Here is a 23,312-nt window from a genome sequence, read left to right as displayed (position 1 = left end):
AGTTTGGGACCAGCCTGGCTGACATGAAAACCCATCTCTACTCAAGATACAAATAATTAGCCGGGCGTGGTGGCGCGCGCCTGTAATCCCAGCTACTTGGGAGACTGAGGCAGGAGAATCGCTTGAACCCAGGAGGTGGAGGTTGCAGTGAGCCGAGATAGGCCATTGCCCAGTGTCTGCCTCCAAAGAAAGAAGTAAAAACTAAAAGGCAGAAATGAAATCCACAGGCAGACAGCCCAGCGCCACACCCTGGGCCTGGTGGTTAAAGATCTACCCAGATCTAATTGGTTCTGTTATCTATAGATTACAGACATTGTATAGAAATGCCCTGTGAACATCCCGATCTTCTTTTGTTCCGATCTACCGGTGCATGCAGCCCCCAGTCATGTACTGCTTGCTCAATCAATCGCAACCCTCTCACATGCACCCCCTTAGAGTTGTGAGCCCTTAAAAGGGACAGGAATTGCTCATTCGAGGAGCTTGGCTCTTGAGACAGAAGTCTTGCTAATGCCCTGGGCCGAATAAACCCCTTCCTTCTTTAACTTGGTGTCTGAGGAGTTTTGTCTGTGGCTGGTCCTGCTACATAATGAGCTCATCTATCCTTAATTACCTCCTAAAGATCCTTTCTCCAAACACAGTAACACTGAGGGGTAGGGTTTCAACATGAATTTTGAGGGGACACAAACATTTGGCCCATGGCATGTTGAAGTTTATCTGAGTGTTTTTTTTCTGTTCCTCTTGCGATGACTATGTGAATTCACTCTAATTTGTTGATATCATGGATTACATCATAGAATGTGCAATGGCAAACCATCTTTGCATTCATGATGTAGTCATTATATATGCATTTAAAAATATATTGTCAGAATTCACGTGCAAATATTTCATGTAGGATTTTTGTACCTACATTTGTAAGTAAGAGGGTCATTCAATTTTTCATTTTCAGTTTGTTCACTTTTTGTATCCAAGAAATTATTTGCTCCAAGTAGACATTTACTTCTGATTTTTTTTTTTGATGGGTGAATATTTTTGGTCAGGTCCCTCACCCCAACTTTCAGTTATAAAACATTTTCAAATCCAGAAAAATGGAATAAATGGTACAGCAAACATTTATATATGGATCAAGTGGATTCAATAATTCTTGGCAATTTGCCATATTGCTTTACACGTGTGTGTGTGTGTCGTGTACACGTGTATTTTATGAGCCATTTGGGGATAAATTGCAGAGGTTATGACACTTTGTTGTTCAGTACTTTGTATATATCATCCAACTAGGAACATTCCGTATAACTGCTGTTCTCACACCTTAAAAAAGTAATGGTCATTCATAATACCAACCCCCATCCATATTCCCTCCTTCTGTTGTCCCCCAGATGTCTCTTGCAGCTATTCTTAACTGTGAACCAGGATCTAGTTAAGGTTCACATGGTGCAATTAGGTTTATTTCTCTTTTGTTTCTTTTAATCTGGAGTTGTCTCACCACCTTTTTTCCTGTTACTTTGAAATTTTTTTTTAGCTTTTTTTTTTTTTTTTTTTGAGACAGGGTCTTGCTGTGTTGCCCAGGCTGGAGTGTGGTGGGCAATCAAATCAATTATAGCTCACCGTAGCCTCGAACTCTCAGGCTCAAGGGATCCTCCCACCTCAGCCTATCAAGGAGCTGAGACCGCAGGTGTGCACCACCACGCCAGGCCAATTTTTTTTTTTTTTGTAAAGACAGGGTCTCCCTATGATTTCCAGGCTTTTCTCAAACTTCTGAGCTCAAACCGTCCTCCCACCTTGGCCTTTCAAAGTGCTAGTATTCCAGGTGTGAGGCCTCACACCTGGCCAAGTTTCAAAGGCAGACATATAAAATAGTTGGGAAACATTTCCTCTCTTTTCTCTTTTACCAATTTGTTCATTTTTTTTTTTCTGTTTTCTTTTTTTTTTTTTTTTTTTTTTTTTTTTGAGACGGAGTCTCGCTCTGTCGCCCGGGCTGGAGTGCAGTGGCCGGATCTCAGCTCACTGCAAGCTCCGCCTCCCGGGTTTACGCCATTCTCCCGCCTCAGCCTCCCGAGTAGCTGGGACTACAGGCGCCCGCCACCACGCCCGGCTAGTTTTTTTGTATTTTTAGTAGAGACGGGGTTTCACCGTGTTAGCCAGGATGGTCTCGATCTCCTGACCTCGTGATCCGCCCGTCTCGGCCTCCCAAAGTGCTGGGATTACAGGCTTGAGCCACCGCGCCCGGCCTTTTTTCTGTTTTCAAATGTATTAACATAAAGTTGTTTGTATTAATTTTTTATGATTTCTAAAGATAAAATTTGTCATGCTTGACCGTGTGAAGAGACCACCAAGCAGGCTTTGTGTGAGCAATAAAGCTTTTTAATCACCTGGGGACAGGCCGGCTGAGTCCAAAAAGAGAGTCAGCAAAGGGAGATAAGGGTGGGGCCGTTTTATAGGATTTGGGTGGGTAAAGGAAAATTACAGAGGGGGGTTGTTCTCTAGCGGGCAGGAGTGGGGGTCACAAGGTGCTCAGTGGGGGAGCTTTTTGAGCCAGGATGAGCCAGGAAAAGGAATTTCACAAGATAATATCGCTTAAGGCAAGGACCGGCCATTTTCACTTCTTTTGTGGTGGAATGTCATCAGTTAAGGCGAGGCAGGGTATTTGCACTTCTTTTGTGATTCTTCAGTTACTTCAGGCCATCTGGGCGTATACGTGCAAGTCACAGGGGATGTGATGGCTTGGCTTGGGCTCAGAGGCCTGACAAAATCTTTATGTCACCTTTTCATTCCAGATACTGTTTTATTGTTGTGTGTGTGTGTGTTCATCATTCTTTCCCTTTTATTGATCAGTTTTGTTGGAGATGTGCCTATTTTATAACTTTTTAAGGAACCATATTTTAATCTCTTTGGTTTCCTTCTATTATTTCTTTCTTTTTCTTTTCTTTTCTTTTTTTTTTTTTTTTTGAGACAGTGTCTCGCTCTGTCGCCCAGGCTGGAGTGCAGTGGTGCCATCTTGGTTCAGTGCAACCTCCGCCTCCCAGGTTCAAACGATTCTCCTGTCTCGGCCTCCTGAGTAGCTGGGATTACAGATGCACGCCACCATGCCCAGCTGATTTTTGTATTTTTAGTAGAGATGGGGTTTTACCATGTTGGCCAGGCTGGTCTCGAACTCCTGAGCTCCTGATCTGCCCACCTCAGCCTCCCAAAGTGCTGGGATTACAGGTATGAGTCACCGCGCCCAGCCTATTTATTTATTTTCATCTCATTATTTCCTCTTTGTAGGGTTTCCTGTGTTCTGAATGTTTGTGTCCCCCCAGATTTCCTGTGTTGCAATCCTAACCCTCAAAGTTAATTGTATCACCCCTTAGGAGGTCAGGTCTTTGGGAAGTGATTAGGTCTGAGGGCAGCTCTTGCTATAGGGATTAGTGTCCTTATAAAGGAGACCCCAGGGAGCCAGCTAGTCCCTTCTACCCCGTGAGGATATAAGGAGAGGGCGCCATCTACGAACCAGAAAGTGGACCCTACTCAACATTGCATCTGTCAGTGCTTTGAACTAGGACTTCGCAGCCACCGGTACTGTAAGAAATAAACCTCTGCATTTATTATGAGCTACCCAGTTTATTGTATTTTGTTATAACAGCCTGAATGGATTAAGAAAGGCTTAATTCTATTTTTTTCCTCTAACTTCTTGATATTTAGCTTACTTTCATTCTTTCCTCTTGTTCAAGTATATGCAGTCTAGGCTGTAAAGATGTCTCTACTGCTGTATTGATTGTATCAAGTTTTGCTATATAGTGTTTTCATGGTAATCCAGTTCGAAATCTTTTGGGTTTTATTGTAATTTCTTCATTGCATTTGTAGAACATTTGTTATATAAAATCTTTGCTGAATCTTTGATTGTGGTTTAATATGCAGGCAGTTCACCTCTGCTTGTAAAGACTCTGTGTTCTCCAGTTGTTAATGAAGGGAAGTACATATGTCTTTGGGTTTAGTGCTCCTAGTTCCTCTTTTTTGATGGAACCCGAATTTTTTTTTTTTTCTTTCTTTTGAGACAGAATCTCACTCTTGTTGCCCAGGCTGGAGTGTGCAATGGCATGATCTCAGCTCACTGCAACCTCCACCATCCGAGTTCAAGCGATTCTCCTGCCTCAGCCTCCCAAGTAGCTGGGACTACAGGCGCCTGCCACCACACCCAGCTAATTTTTGTATTTTCAGTAGAGATGGGGGTTTCACCATGTTGGCCAGGCTGGTCTCGAACTCCTGACCTTGTGATCTGCCTGCCTCGGCCTCCCAAAGTGCTGGAATTACAGGCATGAGCCATCATGCCTGGTCTGGAATCTTAAATTTTAAAAAGTCTAATTTGAACCAGGCACGGTGGGTCACACCTCTAATCCTCGAACTTTGGGAGTATGAGGCGGGATGTTTGCTTGAGCCCAGGAGTTTGAGACCAACCTGGGCAATATAGTGAGACCTCGTCTATATAACATTTTTATTTTTAAAAAAGAAGCTGATTGTTGTGGCGTGTGCTATAGTCCCAGCTACTTGGGAGGCTAAGGTGGGAGGATTACTTGAGCCCAGGGAGGAGGTCAAGGCTGCAGTGAGCCATGTATGTGACCCTGCACTCCAGCCTGGGTGACACAGCGAGATCCTGTCTCAAAAAACAAAACAAATCCAAGTTGAGAATCTGTCTCAGCTAGTGAGTTTAATCTGTTTCCATTTATTTAAATGTAGGCAGGCCTGATGGCAGCGAGTTATCTCAGTCATTTACAAATCATATTCCTTGTTCTACTCTTTTCCCACTTTCGCCGCATCATTTCATGCTTTTTAATGAACAGGTTTTTAATTTCCTAATTCCTTCCTGTTTTCTATTTTGATTCACCAAGTGTTTCCAGGCGAATTTCAAACCCCATTCCCACCGGAAATCCTCCCAGGTATTGTGTCTGCTGAATCTTTATTTGGATCGCCTCCTTGTGTATAGTTTTTGCTGATGAGCTGCCCTTCAGCGGATGGTATTTTTGGCCTGGATTGTGGAAGTCTTGTGGTTAAGTGGATTTGCATTTGCCTCTGCCTCGTGTTCCAGGCGTTTCACTGGCCCTGGGTCCATTGTATTAATTTCTCAGCGAGGTATTCCTACTTTGCAAGCATGGTATACATTTGAGGATTGCTTTCTTTTTTCCCTTCCACTCAGAATCTAGACTGAGATGGGCTTCTCTGCACATGCCTGAGCCTGGCGGATGGAGCTGTCCTCGTTTGACTTTGGCCCTCTTACCTGAGACATGAACCTTTGGGGGCTCCACATTGCAGGCGTGGGTCTCTTACAAATTCCCATCTCATGTGCTTCCAAGGCTCATTCTACACGTCAACACAAAATCCTAAGCACCCGACTGTTAGGGTGTGCTCCTGGGTTGGGTCCTTTCCCCCAACATCACTGCACCCCATCAGCATCTGTGGGTGTCATCCTCACTCTGGCATTCTGTTTCCTCTCCAGTCCTGGCCCCTGAAGACTCACTTTTCCCTATGAGTTCTTTCATCTCTATTTTTTTGTTGTTGTTATTCAGGCTGGGATTTCTAGTGTTTATAGCTTTGCTCTGCAGTGTGGCCAGAACCAGAAGTTACCACTGATTTCTTACATAATACCATAGATGTCGTTAAAACGCATTTTTTTCTATAATCTTGATTTGAGCTTTACTTACCATTTATAGCCTTTAAATTTGCAGCATTCAGAATATAATGCTTGTTTCTCTCTCCATAGCCCGACTTCAATCTCTGCAATGGCCAACGAGGCTTATCCTTGTCCGTGTGACATTGGCCACAGACTTGAGTATGGAGGGCTAGGCCACGAGGTTCAAATCGAGCACATCAAGGCTTATGTCACCAAATCCCCCGTTGATGCAGGCAAAGCTGTGATTGTCATTCAAGACATATTTGGCTGGCAGTTGCCCAATACCAGATATATGGCTGACATGATCTCAGGAAATGGATACACGTATGTATAAAGTTGTGTTTCTTTGTTTACATTCCTATAAATTTCGGTGGTTTATTTTGTTCCCTTTAAAAAATAAAAGCACACCAGTCTGACTCTACAGTACCTAATGTACGTCAGAAACTTCCTTATCTGCCTGCGCTGAAGATAGTTGGGAAATGTCATGGGAAATTAAACACCCGCCTGTGTCCTCCTGGGAGTACCGGGCCTCTAGACTTGGTGGACACTGAGAATTCTTTTCGCCTGTGGGGCCTCGGCCAGACGTAGGCACTAGGTATCTTGGGCCGACCTCACCAGCTCCCAGATGGACCTGTGACTTGGCTCTTCAAGCAGCTCAGCCTCGTGTCAGATTTCACAGGCCTCTTTGGATGGCAGGGTGTCCAAGGCTCCTCCTGGTCCATACACGTACGGTCGTGGCCCCATCTGAATTAGACTGGGGTTCAGAAGTGGCACAGTGAGACCTTGCTCCCCTCCCCAAGTTTACCTCTTTGTCTGGCCAAGTGGCCGTGGTCGCCTTTGACCAAGGCTGATACCCGATTGCTTCTTCTTTGCCCCAGTGAAAAGCGCAGAGGAGAGCCAGAACCTTCCTTCCTCTCCAGCGTCGGAAAGCATCAACCCAGCAAGCCCTGAGCTTGGTGCGCGGCTAGATTTCCTTTGTTTTCACAGAAAGAGAAGCTTTCTGTGAAAGGAAACCCAAGGGTGAGCCTACCTCGTTTTTCTAGGAAGAGAAACTGGCTTAAAGGAATCATGTCCACCCTGGCGGGATGCTGAGTCAGTGCTGAATGAAAAGACCTTCCTTGAAGTTTTCCTTTTTCATGTCCCCAGATGAGGGGACTTTACTTTCTAGGGGCAAGCCCAGTAAAAAAAATAAAAATAAAAAAATAAAATAGCTAGCTTCGGTTGCTCAGCCAGAGCCGGTGCTAAGGGCATGACTGGGCTCATCGCCCTTAATCCTCCTGGCAGCCCCTTGAGGGAGGAGCTGTTACTGCTCTCATTTTGCAGATCAGGAAACCAGGCCATAAAGAGCGCTTTGCGGCTGCCCCAGATCACCGGCTCAAGCAGCCCATCAAATGGCATTGCTGTTTCTGTTGTTTCACGGTGGGTCCTTTAACAAGGGTCGGGACATAAAAGATAAGGAAAGACCCCTATTGTACAAAGCCCTTTCACATGTACACCATTTTTTTTTGCCCTTGAGAGAATCCTCTGAGGTTGTGCAGTGCAAGCGTGCTGTTTATTTGTCAGATGAGAAAATGAGGCTAGAAGTGGTGACATGACTTGTTAAGGCCACACAGCAGCGTGGGGTGTACTGAGACTTGAACTTGGATTTTCTCACTCCAGTTTCAGTGTTCTTTTTACCCCTACAGGGGGAGCCCTGTTCCTCCAACCAGGTGGCAATTCTATTTGGGGAAACAGTTGGGAAACAAGACTGGACTGGAGCAGTTGGCTTCATCCCTCTGGGTTGATTTGCATGGAAGAGCGACCTGGACTGGGGCCAGGCTTGTTTGCTCCCTGCTGCCTGTCTTAGAACATACCCTCTGGATAGGAAACGGTGCTTCGCCAGCGTCTTGGGTGGAGGCTGGGAACATTGCCTGGTCATAGTGACTGGGCATGTTAGCCAGGGGTGCCCTCTGGCCTGAGGCTCATGTGAAAGGCCAGGAGTCCCCCAGGCTGGCTGAGAGGGGCTGGAGGGGCCCTCAAAACCACCCGCCTCAGGCCCACTCCCCCAGGTGCCCCCCACATCCCATGCCAGCCTATCCCATGGGAGTGTGCCCTGTGGATAGCCTCATCATTTGCAGGGCTGGGTTACCAGCAGGCTGCCAGACGCTGTGCACCTGCGGTTGTGAAACCTAAGATGGCTTGGCCCGGTGCCAGGTGGCTGCTTTACCGCGCTCAAAGTTGGCCTTCACACCCACTGCTTTTCCTTTTCTCCGAGCCAGAATCACCAACGTAGCAAGTTTTTAAATAATGCAAGCAAAATACTGAGTCAAGCAACTCTGAAACTAAGATCAATTCATATCCGTATTTTGCAGAACCATTGTTCCAGACTTCTTTGTAGGGCAAGAGCCTTGGGACCCCTCTAGCGACTGGTCCACCTTCCCTGAGTGGGTGAAAACAAGAAATGCCCAGCAGATCGATAGGTGAGTTATCCGCAGACATGGCCATGTACACGGTACGGCCCAGGGAGGTGAGAGCTGGGTGGGCTTCACCTTTCAGACAGTACTCCTTACCTCAGGGTGGGACTTCTCCACGGCCAGTGGAATCCTTCCCACGGCACAAAGGAGAAAAATTTTTTTTGTGTGTTTTGAGATGGAGTCTTGCTCTGTTGTCCAGGCTGGAGAGCAGTGGCATGATCTCAGCTCACTGCAACCTCTGCCTCCCAGGTTCAGGCATTCTCCTTCCCCAGCCTCCCAAGTAGCTGGGATTACAGGCTCCCACCATCATGCTCGGCTAATTTTTGTATTTTTAGTGGAGACGGGGTTTCACCATGTTGGCCGGGTTGGGATTTTTTTTAATTAAAATTTTTAGGCAGGGCATGGTGGCTTAAACCCGTAATCCCAGCATTTTGGCAGGCTGAGGCTCGCTGATCACTTGAGATCAGGAGTTTGAGACCAGCCTGGCCAACATGGTGAAACCCTATCTCTACTAAAAATAGAAAAAACAAACAAATAAACAAAAAACTTAGCTGGGCATCGTGACGCACGCCTGTAACCCCAGCTACTCAGGAGGCTGAGACATGAGAATCACTTGAACCTGGGAGACGGAGGTTGCAGTGAGCCGAGATCACGCCACTGCACTCCAGCCTGGGGGACAGAGCAAGATCCCGTCAAAAAAAAAAATTAATTAATTAAAAATTTTAAAATAAAATAGAGATGGGGTCTCACTATGGGCATGAGCTGCCGCATCCAGCCGGGATAGCATTCTTTATGTGATGATGGTCAATATCAAACAATATTTTTATGAGCGCCATCTATGAAAATAGAGGTTTTAGTGCATCTGTCACTTGAGTAGTGTACATTTTACCTAATATATAGTTTTTAGCCCTCCCCCTTCTGAGTCTCCATAGTCCATTATATCACTCTGTGTGCCTTTGCGAACCTACCCACAGCTTAGCTCCTACTTATAAGTGAGAACGTACAGTATTTGGTTTTCCATTCCTGAGTTACTTCCCTTAGAAAAATGGCCTCCAGCTCCATCCAAGTTGCTGCAAAAGATTTTTTTTTTTTTTTTTTGAGGCGGAGTCTCGCTCTGTCGCCCGGGCTGGAGTGCAGTGGCCGGATCTCAGCTCACTGCAAGCTCCGCCTTCCGGGTTCTCGCCGTTCTCCTGCCTCAGCCTCCCGAGTAGCTGGGACTATAGGCGCCCGCCACGTCGCCCGGCTAGTTTTTTGTATTTTTTTTAGTAGACGGGGTTTCACAGTGTTAGCCAGGATGGTCTCGATCTGCTGACCTCGTGATCCGCCCGTCTCGGCCTCCCAAAGTGCTGGGATTACAGGCTTGAGCCACCGCGCCCGGCCTGCAAAAGATATTATTTTGTTCTTTCTTATGGCTGAGTAATAGTCCATGGTGTATATATGCCACATTTTCTTGACTCATTGGTCAATGGGCGCTTAGGTTGCGTATCTTTGCAATTGTGCTGCAATAAACATACATGTGCAGCCCACTTCCACTTTGGTACATTGTTTCTAGTTGAAAATGTGTTCTAAGTTCCAATCAGTTTGCAGATGAATCATTTGCCGGGCAAGGGTCACTATTCTTGGTCCCCTCATGGCTGAAATAGTCCTGATGGCTTTCCAAATTTGGCAATGCAGGGTGGGGAGTTTTGGGGAGAGAGTGAATGTGTGAAGTCAGAGAGTGTCTGGGCGTCTGTCCATAGTTATGGCTAGTCATGGGAGAGAGGAGAGAGGAGATTCTTCTCCTGGGAGACTCGGGACAGAGAAGACTGGGGCACTCTGCAGGGAGCAGGTCGTGGACTCGGGTCTTACGAACCATGCTGTGGGCTGTGGCCTTCATCCCGAGGCTGTGGAAGACTGCTCAGCTCTCAGCTAGGAGTGAGCTGGTTGGATCTGTCTTTTGGGAAGAGCCCAGCTTGCCTGCAGCTGTCAGGCAGTTGGAGGAGGGCTGGGCTTGGCAGGAAGACGTGCTGGGATGATGCATCAGTTGGGGCAGAGGTAGTGAGGATAGAGCTCCCAAAAGAAGAATCCTTGGCAACTTCAAGAACAGTTGCTGATACAGTCCTGTTATCATCAGCACAGCCCTTTGAGGGGTTCACAAAATAACCCTGATTCTTGAATATTTTTTCTTTTCTTTCTGTTCTAGGGAGATCAGTGCTGTCTTGAAGTATCTGAAACAACAGTGTCATGCCCAGAAAATTGGCCTCGTGGGATTCTGCTGGGGTGGAGCTGCTGTCCATCATTTGATGGTGAAATACTCAGAATTCAGGGCAGGGGTATCTGTCTATGGTAAATCTGCCTTGTGTATTTTTACTCCATGCAAAAGGGAGGGGTGGAAGAGTGACAGCAATCAGAAGCCTCCCCATCCAGTGTAACACAACCCCCAATAATGTGAAGACTGCCCAGCTTATGGAAATGGGCTTTAAGAATCTGAAAATAGAGGTGGAGGTTTGTCATGCAGTTAACCAGAGGATGTCACTGGGAGTCAAGAGGCCTTGGTCCCAATGTTACGACTTTGGAAAAGCCACCTAACCTGAGCTCTCCATTTCTTCACCTAGGATGAAGGGGATAGCATTTTTTTTAAAAATGTAATCATGATCAGTATCACCCAAGATTTTTATGAGCAGCATCTATGAAAATATTTTTCTGGTGGTGGCTAATGCCTGTAATCCCAACAGTTTTGGGAGCCTTAGGCGGGCAGATCACTTGAGCTCGGGAGTTCAAGACCAGCCTGGGCAACATGGCAAAACCCTGTCTTTACAAAAAATACAAAAATTAGCTGGGCGTGGTCACATACACCTGTAGTCCTAGCTACTCAGGAGGCTGAGGTGGGAAAATTGCTTGAGCCCAAGAAGGTTAAGGCTGCAGTGAGCCATGATCACACCACTGCCCTCCAGCCTGGGCGACAGAGCAAGACCCTGTCTCAAAAAAAAAAAAAAAGAGAAAGAGGAAGAAAGATTGATTTTTCCAAAATACAAATTGCTCTAACTGTACACAAACATGCACACACACTAAAGACAGAAAGAAAGCAAAAGCAGCCAGGCGCGGTGGCTCATGCCTGTAATCCTAGCACTTTGGGAGTCCAAGATGGGCAGATGGCTTGAGCCCAGGAGTTTGAGACAAGCCTGGGCAAAATAGAGAGACTTTGTCTCTATAAAAAAAATTTAAGGCCTGGTGTGGTGGCTCATACCTGTAATCCCAGCACTTTGGGAGGCCAAGGTGGGTGGATCACAAGGTCAAGAGTTCGAGACCAGCCTGGCCAATATGGTGAAACCCCGTCTCTACTAAAAATACAAAAATTAGCTGGGCATGGTGGCAGGCACCTGTAGTCCCAGATACTCAGGAGGCTGAGGCAGGAGAATCGCTTGAACCCAAGAGGTGGAGGTTGCAGTGAACCAAGACTGTGCCACTGCATTCCAACCTGGGCAACAGAGTGAGACTCTCAAAAAAAAAAAAAAATTAAAATTACTTGTGTGTACTGGCATGTGCCTGTGCTCCCAGCCTCTCAGGAGGCTGAAGCAGGAGGATCACTTGAGCCCAGAGGTTTGAGGCTGCAGTGAGCTATGAATGCACCACTGTACTCCAACCTGGGTGACAGGGAGTGAGACCTTGTCTCTTAAAAAAAAAAAAAAAAAAGTAAAGAAAGCAAAGGAAAACACACTCTAAAATGTAAATAGCAATTTATACATTTTTTGCCAAAACCAAAGTTATTACAGCAATGAAATAACATATCTGTATATAGAAGCTGCTTCCTAAACTCATGATATAGAAGCATTCAGACCAATAGATAAACAGAAACAAAAAAGACACATAGGAAATATAGTCTTTAAAAATAATGCAGATGCTCCTCTACTTACAGTGGGGCTAAGTCCTGATAAACCCATCGTAAATTGAAAATATCCCAAGTCGAAAATGCATTAATCCACCTCACCTACCAAACATCATAGCCTCACCTGGCCTGCCCAAAACACCTGCATCTGACTACAGTTGGGCAAAGTCATCTAACACAGGGCCTATTTTATAGTAAAGTCTTGAATATCACATGCAGTTTATTGAATTCTGTACTGAAAGTGAAAAACAGAATGGTTGTCTGGGTACTTGGAGTACAGTTTCTACTGAATGGGTGTCGCTTGTGCACCATTGTAAAGTCAAAAAATGGCAAGTGGAACCATCGTTAGGCCTGGGAACATCTGAAGTGGATCATAAAGTTATACTAATGATTCTTTCTTGGCTTAATGGTTCCTCACTGTGGTATTTTCAACTACTTTTAGCATTAAAAAACCCTTTAAATATTGACTTAGGGCAACACAAAAGGACATAAACTCAAGTCAGTGGCCAGCTGCCTCTTTGAACAAAGGAGCTGAGAGATGCTTTGTCTAGACCATGCTTTTGTGCATTTAGCAAAAGGCGGTCAGGAGCGGATGCCTCCCCGGCGCCACCTTCTGGCCGCTGTTGTGCAGTGTGTGAGCTGCCGAGCGTAGCCGGGCTCAGGCTCAGGATATCAAAAGAGGCGCATCCACAGAAGTAGCTTTGCCAGAGTGGGGAAGGGAGCGTCGCCACCTTTCCCATGGCTCCCTGCCTCCTAAAGAGGAGTTACAGGTGAAGGAGCCTCTCTCTGTTACTTAGCTCTTCTGTGCTGCCAGCAGGAAGTGGGAAAAAAGTTATGTTATTTACCTCTTCTTATCTTAAAATGGTAACTTGCTGCAAATCTTTTACTTACTTATTTTCCCATAGAATTGGACACACCCACAGGTTGTTTTCAGACAGCCTGGGTCAGGCAGAGCATGCTTCTAATTTCAGAATTAATCTCAAATGCTGAGATGAAAGATGAAAACCGTTATTGTTGTTTTTTGAGACAGCGTCTTGCTGTCACCCAGCCTGGAGTGCAGTGGCACGATCTTGGCTCACTGAACCTTCACCTCCTGGGTCCAAGCAATGCTTCTGCCTCAGCCTCCTGAGTAGCTGGGGCTACCATATCCAGCTAATTTTGTGTTTTTAGTAGAGACAAGGTTTTGCATTGGTGGCCAGGCTGGTCTCAAACTCCTGACCTCAAGTGATCTACCTGCCTTGGCCTCCCAAACTGCTGGGATTACAGGTGTGATCCACCTCGCCCAGCCAAAACCTGATTTTTATAGACCGACCTGCTAGGTCCAGGCAGTTTCACACTTCCACACTCGTGGTCTGGTGCGAATCTAAATACCCATTCAAATGACAGCTCCTCTTACAAACAAAACTACTCAGTGCATTCAAGCCAGAACCTGTGGGGCTTGTGTAGACCTGAGAAACTTCTCAAGCAAAGCTTTGAAAATGGTCCTGTTTGTAAATGAAGGTAGATCCCAGCGGGAGCATTCCTCAGGCTACTCTGGCGTCTTTCCATACTAAAGCAGCAGATGCAGACGAGGTCTCGTTCAATTATTTAATGGCCTGATTCCTAGTCCATAAAGTGGGCAGGTAGAGAGTAGGAAGATCTGACTAAATAAGTTTCTCTTGTACTCTTATAATCCTTTTTTTTTTTTTTCTCCGAGACGGAGTCTTGCTCTGGTCGCCCAGAGCTGGAGTGCAATGGCATGATCTCGGCTCACTGCAACCTCCACCTCCCGGGTTCAAGCAATTCTCCTACCTCAGCCTCCCAAGTAGCTGGGATTGCAGGCGCCTGCCACCACACCTGGCTAGTTTTTGTATTTTTAGTAGAGACAGGGTTTCACCATGTTGACCATGCTGGTCTCGGACTCCTGACCTCATGATCCACCCTCTTTGACCTCCCAGAGTGCTGGGATTACCGGCTTGAGCCACCACGCCCAACCTTTGGGTTTTTTTGTATTTGTTTATTTATTTATTTTTTATTTTATTATTATTTTTTAAGACAGGGTCTCACTTTGTTGCCCAAGCTGGAGTGCAGTGGCACAAACACGGCTCAGTGCAGCCTCAACTTTCCAGGCTCAAGTGATCCGCCCACATTAGTCCCCCCAAGTAGCTGAGACTACTGGCATACACCACCACACCCGGCTTATTTTTGTGTTTTTTGTAGAGACAGGGTTTTGCGATGTTACCCGGGCTGCTGTCAAACTCCTGAACCCAAGCCATCCACCTGCCTCAGCCTCCCAAAGTGCTGGGATTACAGGCATGAGCCACTGTGCCCGGCCTTCTTTTACGCTAGTCTTGTAAGTTGGGCCACTTCTGTGGAATGACTAGAAAAGGAAATAAAGCCCCAAAGCAGAGATTTTACTTTGAAAAATCAAACCCAAATGCTGTAGTTTTCTGTGGCATGAGTGTGGGGGTCATACATCATGCCTCTGTGCTCATTTTTCAGGCATCGTCAAGGATTCTGAAGGCGTTTACAATTTAAAGAACCCCACCTTGTTCATTTTTGCTGAAAATGATATTGTGATTCCACTCGAGAACGTAAGTTGGCGTCTTTTCTCTTCGTGTTTGTTTTGAGACAGGGTCTTGCTCTGTTGCCCAGGCTGGAGTGCAGCGGCGCGATCTTGACTCACTGCAGCCTCCGCCTTCCAGGTTCAAGCCATTCTCGTGCCTCAGCTTCCCGAGTAGCTGGGACTACAGGCGCCTGCCACCACGCCCGGCTGATTTTTGTATTTTCAGTAGAGACGGGGTTTCAGCATGTTGACCAGGCTGATCTGGAACTCCTGACTTCAGGTGATCTGCCCGCCTTGGCCTCCCAAAGTGCTGGGATTATAGGCGTGGGCCACCGCGCCCGGCATCATTTGTATATTTAGTAGCATGATTTGACATTCTGTGGGGAGTGGGAAGTCTTGAAGGATGCATTTGTTGCTCCAAATATTTCCAACATTACCATTTTAAAGATGGGTTTTATTCAATTCCACTTATATCATTCCACTGTGGAAGCGTAACCTTCCCAAAACATGCTTAAGGAAATGTCTGAGGAAGGTATTCTCAGCATGTCCTGATTACCTGGTGGAGAAACAGGACCTCTTGCCCTGCTCCATGCTAACCCACAAATTGCCATAAAGTCTATGACCTTAAAGACAAGGATTTATTAAACACAGTCAGTTGATAAGGAAAAAGCAGAAGAAAAGTATGGTTCAAAAGCAGTCATTTAGCTGGGCGTGGTGGCTCATGCCTGTAATCCCAGCGACTCAGGAGGCTGAGGTGGGAGGACTGATTGAGGCTGAGAGTTTGAGGCTAGGCTAGGCAGTCTAGCTAGATCCCTTCTCTACAAAAATGTAAGCAAATCAGCTGCGATGGTGGCACACATCTGTAGTCCCAGCTATTTGGGAGCCTGAGGCAGGGAGATTGCTCGAGCACAGGAGTTGAAGGTTGCAGTGAGCCACGATTGTGCCACTGCACTCCAGCCTGAGCAACAGAGTGAGACCCTGACTCTAAGAAAAAGAAGTAGTCATTTAGAAATTATTTTATAATATTAGTAACTAATGGCATTAATGCAAATGATTTCACATAATAGATGTATCATTTTTACATTGCTCTGAAATCTCTCCTTTGCCAGATATAAGAACTGTGTTAGTTATAAAATTAGCAGTAAAGTCCAGGTGCAGTGGCTCATGCCTGTAATCCCAACACGTTGGGAGGCTGAGGCAGGCAGATCACCTGAGGTCAGGAGTTTGAGACTAGGCTGGTCAACATGGTGAAACCCTGTTTCTACTAAAAATACAAAAATTAGCTGGGCGTGGTGGCGTGTGCCTGTCATCCCAGCTTCTTTGGAGGCTGAGGCAGGAGAATCACTTGAACCTGGGAGGCAGAGGTTGCAGTGAGCCGAGATGGTGCCTCTGAACTCCAACCTGGGCAACAGAGTGAGACCCTGTCTAAAAAGAAAAAAATTAGCAGGAAAGAATTCAATGTAACTGTAGAACTTGTTTCTAATTTAAAGCATTGATGTTAAATTTCTGTTATGAGCAGTCACTGAAGATTTGGAGAATGGAAAGTACTAAAGGGTTAAAATCATGAAATCTTTTGCACACCAGGTATCTTTGCTGACCCAGAAGTTGAAGGAACACTGCAAAGTTGAATATCAAATTAAAACATTTTCTGGGCAGACTCATGGGTTCGTGCATCGGAAGAGAGAAGATTGCTCACCTGCAGACAAGCCCTACATTGATGAGGCGAGAAGGAATTTAATCGAGTGGCTGAACAAGTACATGTAGCAAGAATCAAGGGCAAGCCTTCCTAGAATAGCTTTCATCCCAAAATTTGCTTGGAAATACTTAGATCATTTGATTTAATTTTCACTTTTATAAAATAAATGTAGGAATCCTAAAATTCATTATTTCATTTGAAACACAAATTCAGTAGGAAATAATGCATGAAATGATTTAATTTTTAACATGTACATCAAATCATAATTTAAAAACAAGGTCTGACTGGGTGCGGTGCCTCATGCCTGTAATTCCAGCACTTTGGGAGGCCGAAGTGGGTGGATCATCTGAGGTTAGGAGTTTGAGACCAGCCTGGGCAACATAGTGAGACCCCCATCTCTACAAAAAATACAAAAATTAGCTTGGTGTGGTGATGCATGCCTGTAGTCCCAGCTACTTGGCAGGCTGAGGCACAAGAATCAGTAGAACCCAGGAGGTGGAGACTGCAGTGACTCAAGATCATGCCACCACTGTACTCCAGCCTGGGCAACAGAGTGAGACCCTGTCTCAAAAATAAATAAGTAAATAAATAACTAACTAAATAAATAAATAAAACCCAGGTCAGTACCTGGAGAATTTGAATGATAGAGTAATACCCTAATTATTAGTTAAAACCTACAGGCTGGGTGCAGTGGCTCATGCCTGTAATCCCAGCACTTTGGGAGGCTGAGGCAGGTGGATCACTTGAGGTCAGGAGTTCAAGACCAGCCTGGTCAACATGGTAAAATCCCATATCTACTAAAAATACAAAAATTAGCTGGGCGTGGTGGTGTGTGCCTGTAATCCCAGCTACTCAGGAGGCTGAGGCAGGAGAATCACTTGAACCCGGAGGCAGAGGTTGCAATGAGTCAAGATTGCGCCACTGCACTCCAGCCTGGGCGACAGAGTGAGACTCTGTCTCAGAAATCTCAAAAAAAAACAAACCTACAGCTGTTCAAGGACTAGCTGACAGGTCAAGTGTGGCGTTTTCTGGTCTTTGAATACATCATAGAAAGTGACAAATGCTGCAAAGCCATGAAGAACATGAACTATAAACTGGGGTAGACCACCACCCAGCTTAGCCAATTATCTATGCCACAAAACATCTGAATTTGACACATTTCTATATTGCAATATGGGATGTATTGAGATCAAAACAGGATTGCATTGACCTAATTATATTAACCTAGAAAACTAATTTTTTGAATTTTTGTATTTGTAGCGTTTTTAAAAAGATAGCAGAAAACGGGGGGCTAGAGTTGTCACCCAGCCGCTGTCTCCTAGGCAGTGGATTTCCAAGCACTGGCATTTTTCGGTCCCAGGGCCTGAGGCTACCTCAGAAATCTCTCCTGTGTTTCTGGTGGTAGCGTAAAGGGGACAGCCGGTGAGAGAGTCTACACCTGCACCTGCGAGGTGCGTGCGTGTGACTTCGGGCAAGTGACTTGATGTTGTAATTTTTTCCCTAATTTTGTATTGACGTCCTTCTCAGGTGAGAGTGGCTGTAAAGTCTAGCCCCGCCCTGATGGGGATTCTGGGGATGTGGTCGTGGGCGTTTCCCATGTGCCTTTCATAGGATCTTTCTTTGTCCTGGCAGACGACCTGATACCTAAGTGTCCAACCTGTGGCCAGGTGTCCCTCTCAAGGGAAGCTTGTTGATCCTGGCATATGCCCTTGTGGCTCTCGTCTGACCTGTGTCCAGTTTATTCCTACTGGGACAGCCACTGTCCCGGAGACCCCTGACCAGGAAAGAAGTTAGTATGGGGTAGAGGAGGCAGCTCATCAGAACCCATGAAATGACAGAAGCAGTTTATTGCTTAGAGATCCAGAGAACAGAGGGCAGCATGCTTTGCAGGGCCAGCAAAAAGGAGGAGCCATCGAGAACACGTGGGCTCAACCAGAAGGTGGAGAACGAGAGAGAGAGAGGGAGCTGTGAGCCAAAGCTTTTATTGGAGCCCAGGGTGCTATCTAAGCAGGTTTCCCATGGAGGTTCTAACTGGGGGGTTTAGAGCAAGCAGGCATGAGCCCGCGGACTCATGCTATGACTGAGAGGAGTCGGTGTGGGTGGGATATCAGCACGGCTCATGTGGGTGTGGGGGTCAGTGGGACAAGTCAAGCAGGTGATATCCAGCTGTCCATGAGGAGGTGGTCCCAGGAGGCGGTTTTATGAGGCAGATGTCTGGATCCACCACCTCGAGGAACTGGGAGAGGTTGGATAACTAGAAACTGTGTTACTAATCTCTGCTTCTAGTATGAGAAAGTCCAACTTACAATCAAATGGATGCTCAGGAAACATAAAATTAAAAGAATTCCCCAAACTTGACCTTCCTGAGCCTCAGTTTTTGCATCTGTCAAATGGGTATGAGGAGACCTTTTGCCTAATGTTGAGAGAATCCAAGCCTGAACAGGGCTGGTCTACTGTGGACACTTAGTTGTGGACCCCCACAGGCCAAAGCCCTTGCCTGCTGAGGGCTGCTCCCAGGAGGCCTCACGCATTCATCCGGCCTCCCAGGAAACCCCTGAGATGTACTGGGCTTTTTGCCCTGGATTGATATCGGTGAGCATGTAGCCAGTCGCCAGAGTCTTCAACATAAATGGGAGGGTCTAAAATTCGTGCGAGAATGAACCAAGGGTGTGGCTGTATCCTTGATGGTGAGCTTGGGGCCTGGGCAGCCTTCTTTCTGCTGAGTCCTTTGGTCAAATGTCATGGTGGTCTGAACCAGCACTGCAGATGGAAGTGTAATGTAAGTCACACACGTACTTCTTTAAAAAGATTTGTTCTTCAGTGTCTATTAGACAAGCAGATAAATGAAGGTAAAGGGAAAAAATGGCAACTTTAGCTTTTTTCCCCATGTATATAATTTTAAATTTTCTCATAGCCCCATGAAAAAAAAGAAAGAGACGTAAGTGAAGTTAATTTTAATAATACACGTTAGCCCAGTTTATCACAAATGTTCCATCAGCTTGTAATTAATATAACGAATCATGAGTGAGATATTTTGTGTTTGTTTTTTTGTCCTCTATCTTTGACATCTGGTGTGTATTTTCTGCTTACACATATCTCAATTTGGATACTAACTGCATCAGAAGTGCTTGATTTGGCCAGGCACAGTGGCTCATGCCTGTAATTCCAGCACTTTGGGAGTCTGAGGCGGGTGGATCACTTGAGGTCAGGAGTTCAAGATCAGCCTGGCCAACATGGTGAAACCCTGTCTCCAATAAAAATGCAAAAATTAGCGAGGCGTGGTGGTGGGCACCTGTAATCCCAGGTAAACCTGTAATCCTATTTGGGAGGCTGAGGCAGGAGAATCGCTTAAACCCAGAGGTGGAGGTTGCAGTGAGCTGAGATGGTGCCATTGCACTCCAGCCTGGGCCACAGAACAAGACCCTGTCTCAAAAAAAAAAAAAAAAAAAGTACTTGATTTGTGTTTAGATTTCACAAAATTTATAGTTGAGAAAGTAGGTTTACATATTTAAGTTTTCTGATAACTGAGTCTAGCATCACAAGTCATTTCCTTTACAGTTCACCTCCCACATTGACAAAACTGGTTCATTTGTTTTAGAAGAATTGATTTGACTTTGAAGCAAAAGCGTATCCATTTCAAAACGATGTCAATCTAAATTAAGTGAACTTGTGATTAATATAACACGTTCACTTTTGTGTCACTTTTGTGTCACTGTCATTCTGGTGCTGACAGCACTGAGGTCAGAGGGTCTAGCACACACTGAACAGAGAGCTCCAAGTGTGGTGGGATCAACAGAGCTTTCCACAATATTTTTTTCTTGTTGTGTTTTTCAGAAGAAGATTTTTGTTTGTTTGTTTGTTTGTTTTGAGACAGGGTCTTGCTCTGTCGCTCAGGTTGGAGCGGAGTGGTGCGATCTTGGCTCACTACAACCTCCGCCTCCCAGGTTCAAGTGATTCTTCTGCCTCAGCCTCCCGAGTAGCTGGGATTACAGGTGCCCACCACCACACCTGGCTAATTTTTGTATTTTTAGTAGAGACGGGGTTTCACTATGTTAGCCAGGCTGGTCTCAAGTGACCTCAAGTGATCCGCCCACCTCGGCCTCCTAAAGTGCTGGGATTACAGGCATGAGCCATGGCATCCGGTCCAGGAGGAGTATTTTACACTGCTTCAGTTTTCTTTCTTTTTCTTTTTTTTTTCTTTCTTTTTTTTTTTTTTTGAGACGGAGTCTTGCTCTGTTGCCCAGGCTGGAGTGCAATGGCCGGATCTCGGCTCACTGCAAGCTCCACCTCTTGGGTTCCCGCCATTCTCCTGCCTCAGCCTCCTGAGTAGCTGGGACTACAGGCGCCCGCCACCTCGCCCGGCTAGTTTTTTGTATTGTTAGTAGAGATGGGGTTTCACCGTGTTAGCCAGGATGGTCTCGATCTCCTGACCTCGTGATCCGCCCGTCTCGGCCTCCCAAAGTGCTGGGATTACAGGCTTGAGCCACCGCACCCGGCCCAGTTTTTTAATTTAAATGAATTAAAATGAAATGAAAAGTTGGCCTCCCCAGGTGCACTAACCCTGTAGCAGGGTCGTCACTGGCTGCACATGCCAGTCTACACTGGGCGAGGGAGATTCGCATCACATCCCAACGGCACCCTGTTGACTTTCCATTAATCCTGTTTGTCCGCCTTGTGACAGCCCTGCAGCTGGTTGTGAAAGAAAATAGACTCTCAGGACCGAAAGTCACTATGCCAGAGGGAAGGTTCGGCCTGGGAACTGTGCAACGCTGCCTTCCTTTCCTTCCCAGACAGACAGCTGCAATGTCACAACCCTGTGTTAGAGCCTCATCCATAAGCCAGGATCCCACAGCCACGGAAGGCCACACATCTCCCCAGATGGCCTCCCTCCCAAAGCGCTCACCTGGAAATTCCTTGTGAGCAGCTAGAGCTTTCAGGCTATATCCACCCGCTCTAAACTAGCCCTGAAACGAGTTTTTTGGATCTCACCCTGACAATGTCAATTACCAGCTGATCCTCCCAGAGAGGACAAAGACCAGAAATCATCCCTGAGACAAATGCATAATTGACTTTTCCTCTGCTTCCTTTCTGACGTGTAAAGTGTAGATTTACTGAGACTCGGAGCCTCACAAGAGTGGGAGCGTCTGCCTCACTGTCTCCCTCCCCCGTCTTTTCCCTCCTGCTTGCCCTTGCCTTTTTAAATATTGCCGTTCCCCCAACCCCCTTTGGAAAAAGCACAGCTCACGGATGTTTCTGTGGCTTGTGGTTGTTTTCGTGGGTGTGTTCTCAACCTTGGCAAAATAAACCTCTATGGATTGACAGCTGCCTTGGTCACTTTTTGGTTAACATGGTCTTTCTCAATTACAGCCAGATAATTTACTTGGCAAACTGCTCAAGCCTAGATCTGTGCCTCCACTTAGCCCCTCTCCATGTCCACAGACACCAAAAAGGCCATTTATTTTCCCTCCCATTCAGGCCTGGGCCCTGCAGGCAGCTCCCTCTATCAGGTGAGACCTTAGTTCTCCTTGGGTTCCACATTGGGGCTGTTTTCATCCCAGTGTCTGGCCAGCGTGGGCAAAGTCTTGTCAGTCCTGGGGCGCCAGCAACCTGCAAACTCAGTGCATTCCTATTCTGGAAGACCAAGCAAGAAGGATGCCTGCGGCCTCAGGATCACACACACCCCTTCTTCTGTAAAAAGGCAGCCAGTCCCCGCGGGGCTGGCCCCTCTGAGTCCCGGGGGAGGGGGGTGGCTTTTCAGGCCTTTAGGTGAGAGCAGCAGAAGTTATCAATGGTATTTGCATTTTAGAAAGATTAAAGTTGGGCCCCTCTGGAGAGGGAAGGAGCACAGCAGCAGGAAGCAGAGATGTGAGCCTGACTGATATGGTTTGGCTTTGTCCCCACTCAAATCTCGTCTTGAATTGTAGTTCCCATAGTCCCCACGTGTCATAGGAGGGACCTGGTGGGAGGTAATTGTATCATGGGGGCAGTTACCTCCCTTCTGTTCTCGTGAAAGTGAGTGAGTTCTCACGAGATCTGATGGTTTTATAAGGGGCTTTCCCCCCGACTTCATTCTGCACTTCTCTTTGCTGCCGCCACGTGAAGAAGGACGTGCCTGCTTCCCTTTCCACCATGACTGTAAGTTTCCTGAGGCCTCCTCAGCCATGCTGAACTGTGAGTCAATTAAACTTCTTTTCTTTGTAAAACATACCCAGTATTGGATATGTCTTTAGTAGCAGCGTGAGAACAGAATACTACATTGACCGAGGCAGCAGAGTGGAGAGTTGCTGAGAGATGCAACTGCTTTTACTGCAGAGACTGAGAGGACACCAAGAAGCAAGACCCTGAGGTTGGCTCAGGGATGATTATCCAGCACGGAATCCTGAAGAGAAGCGGGCTGTGAGGAAAGAGAATTTAATTTTGGTTCAGCCTGGAATATCAGTTGAGTTTTCTTGGGCTGTAAACAACAGAAAACCCGACTGACAATGGCTAAGAGAGTAACATGTATCTTTCCCACAGTCTTCCAGGGATCCAAGGTGGTTTGGGGGTTTCCTGGTGTCAGGACCCGGGGTTGGTGCCTGCATTCTCTGGGCCCCAGGGCCTTACAAATCCCAGCCACAGCAGGGGAAGGAAGGAGCTCTTTCCTGCAGCTCTGTTTTAGCGAGGGAGGGAAATCCCCCAGCTGTGTGCCCCCTCTGCCGTGGGAGAGGCCGAGGACCTGGGCATCAGCTGAAGGGGAGAGTGTGAGGAAGAAGAGGGTGGGAAGAGGAGGTTCAGGAGGGAAGAGCTGGATGTGTCCATATTCCATGTTTACCTTGTTGTGGATTTGGGCAACTTACTTCACTGACCCTCTGACTCAGTAAAAGCTATAAACTGAGTAAAATAACATAACTCTGCAGAGGCGCGTTGTTAGAGTAGGTAGTCAGGAAGATGTGAGCAGGGCAGCAGAGGTCTACCTCCCCAGGAATGTCAGGTGGCCATCAGGTGACGGTCAGGTGGTTGTCAAACTGGCTCTCTAAAATAATACTTGGTCACAGCCAGCACCAGGGAAAGGCAGTCTCTCTACAGATAGAAACACCTGAAGCTGGTGATCAGCACCTTCCTGATAAGATCTC

The 23,312-nt window shown here is 46.5% G+C and overlaps 1 protein-coding gene across 1 annotated transcript in view; it reads left to right on the top strand.

Moving 5' to 3' along the window:
- CMBL (carboxymethylenebutenolidase homolog) overlaps positions 1–19,137 on the top strand; it is a 33,539-nt gene extending 14,402 nt beyond the window's left edge. Inside the window, exons 2-6 of the mRNA XM_033178791.1 lie at positions 5,732–5,965; positions 7,993–8,100; positions 10,277–10,419; positions 14,441–14,532; positions 16,089–19,137. Of these exons, the coding sequence (XP_033034682.1) occupies positions 5,751–5,965; positions 7,993–8,100; positions 10,277–10,419; positions 14,441–14,532; positions 16,089–16,268 (738 nt within the window). The 5' untranslated portion in view covers positions 5,732–5,750 and the 3' untranslated portion in view covers positions 16,269–19,137. The remainder of the gene's footprint in view (positions 1–5,731; positions 5,966–7,992; positions 8,101–10,276; positions 10,420–14,440; positions 14,533–16,088) is intronic.
- Positions 19,138–23,312: the final 4,175 nt, after the last annotated feature.

Source organism: Trachypithecus francoisi, unplaced genomic scaffold, assembly GCF_009764315.1.
Source record: "Trachypithecus francoisi isolate TF-2019V2 unplaced genomic scaffold, Tfra_2.0 Lachesis_group2, whole genome shotgun sequence".
In the NCBI taxonomy this organism is placed as follows: domain Eukaryota; kingdom Metazoa; phylum Chordata; class Mammalia; order Primates; family Cercopithecidae; genus Trachypithecus; species Trachypithecus francoisi.
The sequence above is the reverse complement of the archived record's forward strand: the minus strand, read 5'-3'. Positions and strand labels throughout refer to the sequence as shown.